At 41.0% G+C, this 13,933-nt stretch overlaps 1 protein-coding gene across 1 annotated transcript in view; it reads left to right on the top strand.

Annotated features, from left to right (window-relative positions):
* The window catches only part of LOC105669718 (uncharacterized), a 36,186-nt gene extending 22,480 nt beyond the window's left edge, over positions 1-13,706 (top strand). Inside the window, exon 3 of the mRNA XM_067351653.1 lies at positions 13,063-13,706. Coding sequence (XP_067207754.1) covers positions 13,063-13,199 — 137 coding nt within the window. The 3' untranslated portion in view covers positions 13,200-13,706. The remainder of the gene's footprint in view (positions 1-13,062) is intronic.
* Positions 13,707-13,933: the final 227 nt, after the last annotated feature.

The following is a 13,933-nucleotide window of genomic DNA, read 5'->3' as shown; positions in this document are numbered from 1 at the left end:
TCGCGTCGATAAGAATTCCACAATCGCTTCGCTTTTTTATTTATCTTCTTCTTTTTTTCTCTCTCTCTCTCTCTCTCTCTCTCTCTTTTCTTTTTTTATTTTCTCCTTCATCCTCTCGCCGAAAATAATCGGAATCAATTCGGAAAAGATGAAAAATTGGCAGCAGTTTCAATGTCGTTTGGGTTGTACGGACGACAGCGTATCAAATTGACGATCCCCCTAAATTCGAAATCGCGCGGATTACGACGTCCGTTGTCGTCGTAATACCACGGTCACGGGGCGTTAAACTTGCATTGAAACAGCGGTGCATCGATTTTGGATTATGGATGTTGCACGGTGAAACACTTTACAATAGGCGACACGCCGCGGGAAAAAAAGGCTCGCGTGCGAAGAAGAGCATCGTCCGTAAATAAAACGTTTCACAAGCCACGCTTATCAGCCGTGCGCGCGCGAACAATTCGCAGGACACTCGCGCGCCGAACGGACGTTATTGTATTTATTCTGCGGATAAGAGGGATGATCCTTATATGTATGGGGCATTACCCGTCCCGTTGCGTCCCGGATTATCCTATATCTTCTCGATATCCCATGTTTGGTAGTACGTCTGGCGTCAATGCCGGACTATCGATATCTCACATAAATATGGTATGACATGTCCTTTGTACAGTTCGGTCCTTTCTGTACGTCACTCGCATAAATATTGTTAAAAGATCCCGCGCGTACTCTTTCTTTTATACTCTTTGCATAAAAATCGTTGAAATATTCCGTCTACTTATTCCCTTTCTTTTGTTGTTTATTTAATGTTACGTACGTCTTTAAGGAATCCGCTTATGGGATTAGATTCAGCGGATAGGATTATATTCGCAACCTGCGATCCCTTTACTTCTACAGCTTCAATTCCGCATCGCTGTCTCGTGGACCAAATCTTTTCGGTTATCGATCGGTGTGGTGGCTTCCAGCAATTTCGGTGGCAATGGGGAGAACGTCGTTGTCACGGAATACAATCCGAAAATATGGATTCGGGATGCTGACTCGCGAAGCAGCTCCACGGGGTCGGGGTGGGAAACATTATTCAGAACGAGGCGAATCGATCAGAAAATTGGATGAAATTGTTGCACGATAAATGCTAAGAATTATTTCACGCTTACTCGACTGGAAATTCAGTAGAAATGTACCGATTCAATGTACCAAAGACTTTTTCGTCTGGCTGATATCTACGTTAATCCTGAAATACATTATCGATTTTGCAATATTTTCTTTTGGCATTCAGGGGGCCATAAATTCTTCATACTTAATGCCGCGCACCTAAGGATTAAATTGTACAAGTCGTTACGTTGAATAATGTAATCGTATACCGTGATGAATTTAACGGGACAAGATATTACGGCGGAATCGATAAGAGGCCAGCACCAATAAAATTCAAGATAATAAAATTCTTTCCGCCTACGTCCTGACAGTTTGCACTTAATAAAGAGGAATTCTTCGCTGTAGCCGGTGTAAATCTTCTTCGGAATTCGTTGAGCGCGAAGGTACCCGAGATTTGTAAGAGAGGTCGGCGGGGTTAGATGCTTCCCGTTCTGATTGGATTCCCTCAGGATATTCTTTGCGGCATGGTCTTTTCTAGCCCGTCGTTTCCGAGTTCCGCAAGAATGGAACGCAGAGCAGTCGACTCCGGCTACTTTGCTTCCGCGTTGAGCCAGTTTCGACAGTCTGTCTTTTATTCCGCGTAATGAACCTTATTCCACGGATTCCAAGCGATTGTTAAAAATGCTTTTATCACCTTTATTTTCTATGCACACCACACGAACGGTGCTTATTATCGAGCGTTTTCCGAGCATAATTGCTGAGACGAGGTAGAATTTTTCATGTCGAAAAACTGTTAGGAAGAATTTTCCGCCTCTTAAAGGTGCTTTTAGAGATCAAAAAGTTTATAAAGAGAATGTAAAAAATCAAAATATTATGAAATTTTCAAATTTGCAAGTATAATCGGGGAATTGGGAGAACATTTTTTGGAAAGACATAATAATACATTTATAGCGTTGGTGGCGTAGAAGAGACGCAGTATTGATCGAGGGATCCAAATTTCTTAAGAGACGCGCAACGCCATCGTCGCGCATCTCTGACCGCGTTTACCGCGGAAGAGTCGATCTCGTGGAAAGGGAGAGTGAAAGAAGGAGAGGAGAAGCAGCGATGTTTATCGTACGAGGTGGGCGATGTGGATACTTTGCGAATCGAACAGTTTTGAATCGCCGATGCGAGCCGAATTAGCCCGAGCGCCCTCGAGCATGCCTTGCGATCGATTCGAAATAAACCAGAGGTTTCGCACTGTCGACCTTCCGCTCTCTCTTCCTTTCTCTCTCTCTCTCTCTCTCCTTCTCTCTCATTTGGAAGATCCGCAGCTTCCTCCCGTGAGATTGGTGCATCGTCCCATATTTAATCAAGAGCTTCGCACCAGCCTAATACAAAGTCCTGACTCGCGTCTAATTCAAAGCTGACATTACGTGTGAACTGCTGTGGGATTTACGAAATTAGCCACGTGAGGATTAGGATAGAGATACAATCTGAGCAAGAGATTATGCATAAGGAAAGTTTTCGGTTGGTAGAGTGTCCACTAGTTTCTCCCTTGCGATTAGAAAGCTTCACTCTTAGAAAGATTTATTACGTCTAGATTTAAAAATTTTTATGTTTAAACTTTTGCGAAAATCTCTGTGACTTTGTGAATATCTCTGACTGAGGAAAAAAAGAGCTCATTTTAAGAGCTTATTTTTTCATTATCATGCTCACTTCCTCTTTACGTGTTTCACGTCCGACAGACTTTTGACGACTTCCTGATTGTTGAAGGAGAGTTCGTGTGGAGATCCTCGACCTACCTCTCAGAGAAACTTGTGGAGAGATCGGCGCAGGACTACTGTTGCTTTTCTTCTTTTTACGCCTTTGTACAACTCTCGTCGTGAGAGTAGATGTACTCTTTGACCTCTCGGAGGTTGCGAGTCGTCTCGTTTGTTCAAGGGCTTGTTCTTATCCTCACCTCACCGCATCGGGGCAAACTTTCCCGCGGGACGTCGAAACCGCTGTATAAATCGCGTCGACTGTAATTACGATGTTGAAAGTATGAGTCGGATTCTTTCGACAAAGTTGCTCGCAATAGACACGTTGCTCTCTCCCCGAGGACTATAAGCGCAGACGTTTGCTCTCGTCTTACAATTTACCAGATATACCTTATCGAAACAACAGCGCGCTGAGTTACTTTATAACTTTTCCTCTGTACTATTTCTCTGCGGCAAGCATTTTTATTCTAAACAAGTTAAGGTGATCATTTTCACCTGACATTTTCAAGGCGTGTGATAAAATAACTTGAGACTGATTGTTGCAATAAAAATGAAACTTATCATAACACTGAATAAAATGTGAATAAAAATACAGTTATTTTTTATTCATATTTATTTTTAATTAATTTATTTTAATAGCAAATGTAATTGTCGCGGATGTGATAAACGATATTATCATGACTATAGTGAATTTAGAAGCTGGTTATCCTTCGTTGATATTACCATAACGACTGATTTTTTTTCTCGTCAGAAATTAAAATAATTCAGTTATATATCTAAATAAAATGTTTAATTGTATAATTTTATTTGCAAAGATCTATTATAATTGGAGCAAAATTACATTTTGCACCAGTCGTGGCGTGGCAAGCTATTTCTGTAGGACGTCGCTAACGTCGAAGCCTGCATGAGGATGGTAAAAGAGACAGATGATCAGACCATACCAGATGTTGGTAGTCTCAACGCTTAAATGGAATCATTATAAACGCCGTTGACTAAAGATCTATTCCAACAGTGGTTACAGAACCGTAATTGACAATTTACTAGATGGCGTTCTTAATCATTTTACACATTACTAATTATTTCTACTTGTGTACAAAGATATAAAAGTATGACCATCAGCAGGCTCGTCGGGCAGTATTCCACATCGAGATTAGGGACACGAAGCGGCACTTCAAAGAGTTATGTACACGCGTGCGTAACCTATCGATGAGGCACTGCCTTTTCGTCGAAAGTTCAAAGGCCCTATATGTTGAAAAACGATTAGTATTCGATGAGTCGAGCAAAAGTAGTCACAACCGTTTGGGTGTTAGAATTTCTTAACATTTGTTCAAATGGTTACGCGACGTATATCCGGTTCTACATACTTGTTTGAAGCTGCTGGCATTCTTGATCGCAGAAACGATTAATCATTACGCGATGATTATATATAATGATATATGTCATATTCGTAAAAATATTCAATGTTGAGACTTGTTGAATACTAAAGGCGATTGCACTTAACATGAATGTATATACTCGTTAGGCAATTAACAATTAAAGATCAACATTATATTTTTATTATACAATAATTTAAACAATTACATAGATTTGCGTGGCACAAATTAAATATTTTTGCATATATATTTAACAAAAATAATTCAATTTTATGATAAAATTAAAAACATGATTATCATTTTTTATTAATGGCTAGAAAATGCAAATTGTTTTGGAATTACAATACACTTATATTTAAGAATGATTCATCGACTACAAGTGAATATCAAACGTAGAATATCTTTTCTCTCAAAAATAATTAAAAGAATCTTCAAAAGAGTAAAAAAATATGCACATTCGTTAATATTTTGACTTACTATTAATTGTATTGATTAAGTCGGGCAAGTTGAACCAATAGCGACGCGCCTCAGCCTTCGCGGTAGACAGTTGGCAACCATAAATCAATTAATTTTAGCCAGTTCGATATGCCGCGACTAATTTAAATTCTTTCGGTAGTCTTTGGGAACGTCGCGACGGGCCGGTAAGAGCCCGAAAGCTCGTCCACCCGATGTCGAGCGGCGCTTAATCCATTGGTGGGGACCGATCGGTGACTTACGGAGCCTTGGGGAGAAGTGTGTGCGGGGCCGCAAAAGAGCAGGGCGACAGGGGTTGTGGTTCGGGGTGGAGGGAAGCAACAGACGCCACCTTAAGTATTTCTGATCGAATTCCAAATGGCTGGTTCGTCGTCCGGTCGGTCGGCTGGGAAGAATTCAAGCCATGACGAGCAAATGGACGAGTCGACCGATCGAAGGAGCAATGGGGGCGGAGGGGGAGAAAAGGCGAAATAAGCGTCAGTGAAAACCGCGACGCAAAAAGTCGACCGCGACCGCGTTGACGCTAACCGTCCGGGGCTAATCGGTTCGCAGGTCGATTGATATTATTTTTCTTCTTTTCGGAGATGTTTATCGCAGATGATTCACGTATTTGCAAAAATTAGCAAAAGAAATTTTGACTTTTCTATATAAAAATATAAAAATTGCTAATGACATATTCGCATTGCAATCGTATCAATTATATCAAACGATAAAATATCAATATTTTATAAAGATTTAAAATATTTTCCGATTTTCGCTGACGATAGTGAAACATTTATTAACTATTAAATATAATATTTTTATAACATTAAAATTTCTAACGATAAGACGCTATAAAGTTATGATGTCTAATAGATTTACTCTACGGTTTGAGCGGTCACGTTTGATGTCTTATCGTATAAGTTGTATTTCTGTAGCGTTTCTCGACCCTGTGATTTAATACGTGCATCAAACACTCTGTCGCTGTTTAAATTTGAAGTAAACATTCGAAGTCCCACAGTCGGAGTAGTGTTACATTTAAGGGTCAAATAGAGGCAATTCGTTTATCATCGCGCAGCGGCTGTGAATAATATTATTTAAATTCAATATAAATTCAGATCTATAAGGCATTGACTTTTAATCGATAACAATATTAATGATACAGCACTATTTAAGAGCATACGGTATCGACACCCTCGTAACGAAGTAACAAGGGATTCCTTTTTGTTCGCTGCAACTTTGTTCCATCTGAAGGGACTCATTTTGCATATGATGCAGCGATGCGAAAAAAGCGCGATAGGAATTACAAGAGAAAAGTGTCACGAAGCTCCGTTGTACATGATATTAATGATGGGACGCGTATATTATTCCTCTTGATAAAAAACTATTGGTATATATTTTCTTTTTATATATTTATTTATTTAATAAAGAAATAATATTTAAAGAATTATAAATTATGCAATTAATAGCAAACAAATGCGAGAGTTTATATCGGAAAGAGGAACAAGAGTAGCTATTTTGTGTCCCATCGGCTTGTAATGACCGCCACAAAGCGCATCGCGTGCAAGCTAATGAGAGTAATCACTTAATAAAGGCGGCCCGGCATCGCGTGACGCTCTACGCGCGCATAACCGAGAATCAATATTTGATTTTGAGGTTTCTTCGCCACACGTTCCTCTTTTTATCTTGCTTTTATTTTTTTCTTTGCGCGTTATTCGACGAGCGAGAAGAAGAAGAACCAGTATTTTTACGGATACTCGGCATTTCACTGGGTATAACGATTATTTCGCTGTTCAACGAGCAATCGTTTCCCCTGATTTTAAAACGCACGCAACTCTACAAATAAATAGTCGTCTTATTGAAAAATATCTTATTTCGTGCAAATTTTGAATAATTTTTTTTAATCTCATATAGTGATCCTATTTTTGATTTTTTCCAAATTTGATGAGTAAAAGTGATATGTCAAAATTATACCCGTTTCTTTTGTTTCATTTGGACATAATGTTCAACGGAACACTATCCATTGTTAAAACGTTTGACAATTCGCTATCCCTTGTTCCAAGAAATCGGATGCGCATCGCTGCCTTGACTTTTTCCAATTCCGTATCCTGCCGGTCGACTCTTATTCGTATGTGGTTTTTATTATCTGGTAACGATCCCACCAGTTCCCACATGTTGAAAATTAGCATCGTGGCGTCATCAGTCACTCGTTTTGACATACCGAAAATAAATAATCCCGCTGATCCAGCGCAGTGGTGCGCGGAACGAGCGAGATAGGAGGGGGAGAAAAAAAAGAGGTAACAGGACTCGCGTTTTCCCGTCCCGCCGATATCTCGTCGCAAAGTTCTGCTGTATGATACGTACGACGAATGCCCGTGAAAACCCGAATGATGCGACGCGCGGATTGCTCGGTGCGAATTTTCCACGCGTGATCGCGCCTCTCCATCGATCAAATTCGACGACGCTCAAGGAAACGGCGAGTGCAGCGCGGTGTCGAGTTGGTTTCGAGTGGATGCGATCGAGTCCAGAAATTCATTTGTCATCTGGTGCGTCAGGGGTCCGAGACGCGATCATTCGCTTCCGAGAGGAGCCAGGTTTTTTTTTTTTATAAAAAAGGTCGCGACCCTCGCTACAACGAATCCTGCGTTTCTTCTCAGAAACGGGTTTTAATCGATGATTTTTTTCTATCGTGAAATCGATGAGAACGAGGAAACGGTAGGGGTTCAGTCGACGACTCATCAACGTACGTATTTCAGTTACAAATGGAAAGCTTGAGAACCTTGAAAAATCTGTATATCAAAAATAAAAATTTGTAAGAATTATTGCAATGCAAATACAACTTGTAATACAATACTTCTAAAAATTTTAGCTAATTTTAAAAAATTTTGTTCTTGTGTATTAAGAAATTATACAATATTAACGGAAATACGTGTATTGTTGCGCGACTGCGGTTAAGAGGAGAGGGATAAACGTGGCCGCGAACAATGGTAAGAAAGGGGTGGTACGGAAAAAAAAGGGGAAAGGGTACCAGGTGAAAATCAAATTTTCATCCAACCGGTCCGTACAAAATTCTAATTTGACGTCTGAAACTGACGACTGAAGGGGTAAAAGTGCGAGAAGGGGTGATTATTTCACCCCTTGGGAAAAGATTTTTACGTATAATGCACGTACCCGAGGCAACGTGCGTCGCGGGCGAAAGGGTGAGGCCTTTGCCGCGACGCAGAGGGGTGAAATCGTAGAAAATGATAAACAGGATGAATCTTATTCAAATAGAGAGACAAGATCCTGGATTTAAGCAGGGAACCCCGGGTATCCACCGGGTGCCTACCTAGAACCGCGGGATATACCTGAGTCCTGGGAAAAAGGTACGGGACTTTCAACTTTTCTAGCGTTTTTTACGAAGCATCAAGGGGTCAAATAAAGTGGCGGGATTTAAATAAAGGAGAGGATTCTATCGCCGCGCTAAAAGGCTCATCCGTTGTCTCTCTTGCGCGGCAAAAAAAAATACGAGAATAAAAGGCGGGAGATACAACAAAATACGAAGCTTTCTGTAATACATTATGTTCCATGAAAATTAAATAAACAAAAGTAAATTTTTAAAAACAGTACTGAAATAAAAATAAAGTCTACTACGCGGTATTCATTCTTCTGCTAACAGTTTAAAATTAAGTAACGTTTACTTATTATTATTGTAAAAATATTGCAAAATGTTTCACGCAAACGCGTCAGTATTCGGCCCCCTTCGCCGCAATCCTCGGTATTCTTTGTCGTCGTATAAACCCGATCGACAATACCAGCGCGAAACCGACACCGATGCGGGATCAGCGTCTACTCGCAGACAGTATCAAGATCTAGCGTCAAACTCGATCAAAAGCCGCGAGCTCGTAAACCAGACTGTGGCCCGAGATAGAGTACAACGGCACGAAAGCGAGAGAGACGGTCGGACGGAGAGAGAGGCCGCGTCACGTCAGTCGCGAAGGAGAGAAGCGAGGAGGGGAGGGGAGGGGGGGGGGGTCGGTGACGCCATCCGAAAATCTCTAGAGAAAATACAGCTGGTATTTTTTGGTAGTCAGGTAACGGCGGGGTTCCGTCATCCTGGAAGAAGTTGGCGTCGCGGGAGGAAGAAAGGAGAATAGGCGAGCGGGGGGTGGGGAATGAAAAGGGGGGGAGCACGAGATGTCATCTTGCACAATTTTTTTTTTTTTGTCGTAATCGCAGAGATCGCTCGCCGCTCAGGGTTGCACACGTCGCTTCAAAGGGTTCTCGCTGGAAGGGTACGCTTGGTCCCCTTCTTCGCTCGTTTCTTCTCCAGCGAGGCTACCTGCCCAACTGTTTTCGGTTCTCGGGTTACTAAAGACGCGGAAATCCAGAAATCGCGAAGGGCCCCGGGACCAGAAGAGCGAGACGAGCGAGAAGATCCTTCTTGTGGGGTTGCGCAGGGATCGTGAATGGCCCCGCGGAGAGAGCCACCTCCTTGCCCTTCCTCGCGACGATCCTTCTTCATCGGAACCCCTCCTTCCGCGTATTCGACTCTTCTCTCCTCGTCTACGGATACACCGGGGTCCTTAACCCCTTTCTTCTGTCAGCTGCCGCGCGTAACAGCTGTACACCCTGCCGCGGTCTTGAAACCTGTGTTTCTAAGCGCGATCGTGCGTGGGTATATAACCGTTGCCGCTCTCCGCAGTCGTGTCATTGATACCGACATTTGCGTCGATAATATTCCTCTCGAGACGAGACACATTTCAGGCGACAGTCTTCATCTTTGTAAAGACGCCGTTTAACCGTCCATTACTCGGCCAAACCAGAATGACGGTACACCTTTCTTGTATTTTATTTGATTAAGATTTCTATCTAATATATGGTTTAATTTTGAATTTTTCTTCTCTTTGACCGAAGAAGAGACAATGATTGAATAATTCTACTCAATCTTGACTTGTCTCAAAACGGGCGTTTACTTGTTGATCGTGACTGGCTCGATTAGCCGAAGTGACTTCGTTCGGAGATTCGTGTTTAAGATGTATCGTGTCTACCTCAGACGAGCCGCATGCTCATAGAGATATGTTCGATAACGCTAACGGATTCCACAATATTTTCTACGCCGTACCAAACTAATTTAATCTTTTTCGACAAGGCAGTTAGAAGATTAAAGCGTCTTGTTTGTCATTGGAGATCGTACAGTCCCAATAAATTCAGTTATACACATTATTATTGTCAGATGCAGTTTATTTTGTCAAATGCGTATGTATGTGCGAGATTTCTTGCAAAAATTAAACTTAATTAGCATAATTATTTCTTCTCGAAAAATATAATTTTCTTCTGATTATTTGCAACATTTTGCACAATTTAAATGCAAAATCATTGGGAAATGTAATACATGGTTTTGCGAATCTTGGAATCAATTATTCCACAGACATATCAATACCAAACACCCTGTATATAAACATTTCGCGTCTCTTCTTCAATCGTGTCTGAAAAATCTCGAGTCACGGCTCTACGCCTCCACGACGGTCCCCCGTCCAAAACGTGACTCGCGTGAAATTCTTAAGATCTTACGACGCGCGACAAAAAAATCCTGTTTCGGGGATCGTCGATCGGCTTAGCATCGTCTATGGAGCGAGCGGGCGTGAAAGGAACTGCTTTCAAAGGAGGAGTCATCGTAAAAATAGATTCAGATAATAGAAAGTACCGAATGCGTACGCGTGTCCGACTGAAGGGGGGAATAAAGTACGAATCATGTAAGAATTCATGAGCGAGTCGCATAAAAGTGTACCATGACATGGGATAAGATTACAACAGTGCGAATAGCTTTGTACCGAAGAGTACTTTAAAAGAAAGAAAGAGAAATTTGCAAAGATTGTTTATAACTTCAAAAAATAATACTTCAAGAAGAGAAATCATTCTTTATATTTCAAATTTACTGTCTCCGATACAACTTGACGCCATTTTGCGGCACATGTAAATCTCGACGAATTTCTTTCACGATGATGAAGTCATTCTCTCGTAGAATATGATTTGTCATTGTGTCAGTGCACGCGGTATGCTAAAAACACTTTTATCCTCATAATTCCCGGAGGCTTTTGGAGAGCAAAACCCGCCCGATGAGATAGCGTCTCCTTGAGAAACAGCAGACTTCGAAGATCCCGTACCCGCCACTAGATCTCTTCGACCATTCTCGAGGCACAAACGCGCACATGGCCCCTCATTCGGGAGATTCGGCCCGTTCGGTTCAACTTATCGGGCGTCCCGTAATTTTAGAATTACAAATATGTCGATTACGGTTCATTGAACTCACTTCGCGCTTTCCGTAGAGAAATCTCTGCAAGGAAGCACAAGAGTATATTTTTTTAAATTTTCTGCTCATCTTTTGTGTGATAAATTATAAATTAATTGTTTTCTTAAAACAAGTTAAAAATTTAATTTCTTTCTTCGAGAAAAAAAAAACTCACTAACATCTTTTAAAGCGCTTTGCAATATTCTTTTCCGTGCCGCTAATTACTTTTATACTTTCTACGTGTCATTTATCTTACTACTTATTGATCGCATAAATCAAGAAACACTAAAGCTAGTCAAATTAACTCAAGAGTGGAGAGACATAATTTTCTTTGCTGGTTCACACGAACTGACAAATCTAAGAGGGTGTTTTTTCGTCGCTTTTTTTTCTACGTCGTCTCCCGCACTCTTGGAAATGCGCAACCGGGCACGTTACAGGTTGTGGGAAGTAGGGTAATTTTGGAGAGTGGGTTGCGACAACCCTCGTAATTTAATGCACAAGTTGCGCTCAAGTAAGTCCCGCTTCCGCTCGCCGAGCGAGGAGATTTGGTTTCGGTAATTTGCGCCGGAACTTCCGCGAGCCGGGTAAACGTGACCCCCCTGAACGATCGGCGACAAAAAAGAGAAAAATACCGGGGGAAAATTCTCGACTCGAGTAAATCTCAGGCCGCCTTAACGATCTGCGTGACGATTAATCATTCTCGCCTTTTATACGTCGTTCGTGCGTCGATCAACCGATTTCTCATCGTCTCTTTCGAGATTTCTCCGTTTTTCAGATTCCTCGATAATTTTTTTTTCTTTCCTCCTCACACCCTCCTCTCATCATCGCGAGATTTTCCAGCGGCTATCGGGAAGGGGTTTCTCTCGGATCCATCGATCAAACGATGCCGGTAAAAGAGTTCCACGACGGCGTGAAAATCTTAATGATTGAACGGCATGAGAATCTTTTTAATAGTTTCTTTTTTTTATGCGTTTTCATTTTGTAAGGATGGATCTATAAAATTCTCTCGAATAGACGTTAAAGCAGGTGTCCTATGAGAGAAGTCAGTTGCCTGAAGGCAGTTTTAACTGTTATAAATTATTAAATAATTAAATAGTTTTTAGAAAATTAGAATTAATTTTATTGCATTGTTTTATTTATTTTAATTAGGCTTTGATTTTGTTGTAAATTCACACAAATTTAATTTCTCAAAGATTTCTGTATACGACGTTAATCGAGTCGCTATGAACATACCTGATGTCGCGCTAAATGACATGCCTGTCTCATATTTCTCCTACGCGCGCACCCTTCGGAAAGCGACGGAAAAAGTACACCGGGGTTACACCGCGACGAGGAAAAAACTTTTTATCGCGCCGGAAGTCCTCCTGATCCAACTAACTCTCGAAGGACGACGATCCGTCCGTAACCCTTCTTAGATCTTTTTTCTTTTCTCAAATACGTCCCACATTGTCGTGGGAACATCGGGAAAAGACGCGAGTGCAAGCATTTTAAGCGAGGGGTTGCCGCAGCGACAACCGTTGCTATATTTAAATTTCATCCCTGACGAGGAAAGCGAGAAATGATAAATCTAGGCACCTTATGGCACAGGATGAAGGTAGAACTTTACTACGCCGCTTTACTACATAATTGGATTTTGTATATAAATTCTACAGTCTATTTGGATAAATCGAATGATAGTAATCAATTAATGAGTTAAAGATTGATAACAAATACGTTGTGCACAGAAAAGAGAAGCAGAGATTTTTATCGAGTGTTTACTCAAACATAAATTAGACAATCGCACTGTTTCGAGAACGGATTCTAAGCGAAGGAGGGGAAGATATTTGCGCCGATCACATAGAACGATAAAGAAATGCTGGTATTTTTATAGGCAGATTTTACGATTAGAGAAAGAGAAACAGATAAGATAAAAAAATCTGTGAAAAGTAAAGAAACTGATATTTCGCGCTACCATCAGTCTTTAGACGGTCGAAATTGTTATTTGTCTTTCAACTTTACGAATCAACAGTTTGCCAAATGTGTGAAAAAAACTTATATTATAAAATTTTTTATATTTTAATATTTCGCACATTTAATTAATTAAATATAAGAATGAAAAATATTTGGAATTGTGATAAAGATTAGTGATTTATCGCAGGGTCCCGCAAAAGAAATCGGTCGGATCGATTGCGCGACGAGGCGTGTATCCTGCGCGAGGACCTTGGGGAGAGCCACAGCTGGATCCTTGCACCGCCCCGTAGAGAAGGTAAGGGACAAACGTACAATATGATCTAACAGGTCGTACCACTGCGGCTTCGTGCGAATCGCGTAATCTTGATCCACGAATTCTCGCATAGATCGCCCACCTCTGCACGTTGATGAAGAGCGGTTGCACATTGATAAAAGAAAAAGTTTATATCAAAAAGTGTACATTGTTTTCTTAGTTTTGCATCATATCGTTTTGTTCCACTGGTTTTAAAATGAAAATTTTACTTCACATTATTTTTTTCTTAAATTTTCGCAAGTATAAATAAAAAGATGTAGATATTGAGCAAAATAAAAATTCATTATTTGCTCGTATATTTTATCGTGATCTAATCGTATTTTTCGTCGAAAGTAATATTGTAATATTTACCTGAGAGTTAAAGCTGAATAATCACGCTGAGTAATCGCATCTAGTAATCAATAATAATGGGCTTTATCGGTTATTTGTGCGATTTGATCGCGCCGTTGCGAATTCACGATCGATCCGCACGAAGGCCGCACGACCGAGGTTGACCACCACTGCGGGCATTCAGCGATTCAGGGTCTGTTGGGCCCTTCTACGATAATTACACGGTACGAGCTGCGAGTCGGCTCAGGAATATATGTTCGATCGGCCGGTTTTTGAATTATTTGAAAAGAGACAGACCCTGGTATAACCGCGATATTATGGTATCGCGATTCCTCCTCCTCGGACCTTCGATCCCTTTTCTTCTTTCTTTCTCTATTTTCTCTCATTTTAGCGGATCGCCCGCCTCTTCTTTCTT

The sequence above is a fragment of the Linepithema humile genome, chromosome 3, assembly GCF_040581485.1.
Source record: "Linepithema humile isolate Giens D197 chromosome 3, Lhum_UNIL_v1.0, whole genome shotgun sequence".
In the NCBI taxonomy this organism is placed as follows: domain Eukaryota; kingdom Metazoa; phylum Arthropoda; class Insecta; order Hymenoptera; family Formicidae; genus Linepithema; species Linepithema humile.
Note: the sequence above shows the minus strand (reverse complement) of the source record. Positions and strands in the feature narration are given on the sequence as shown.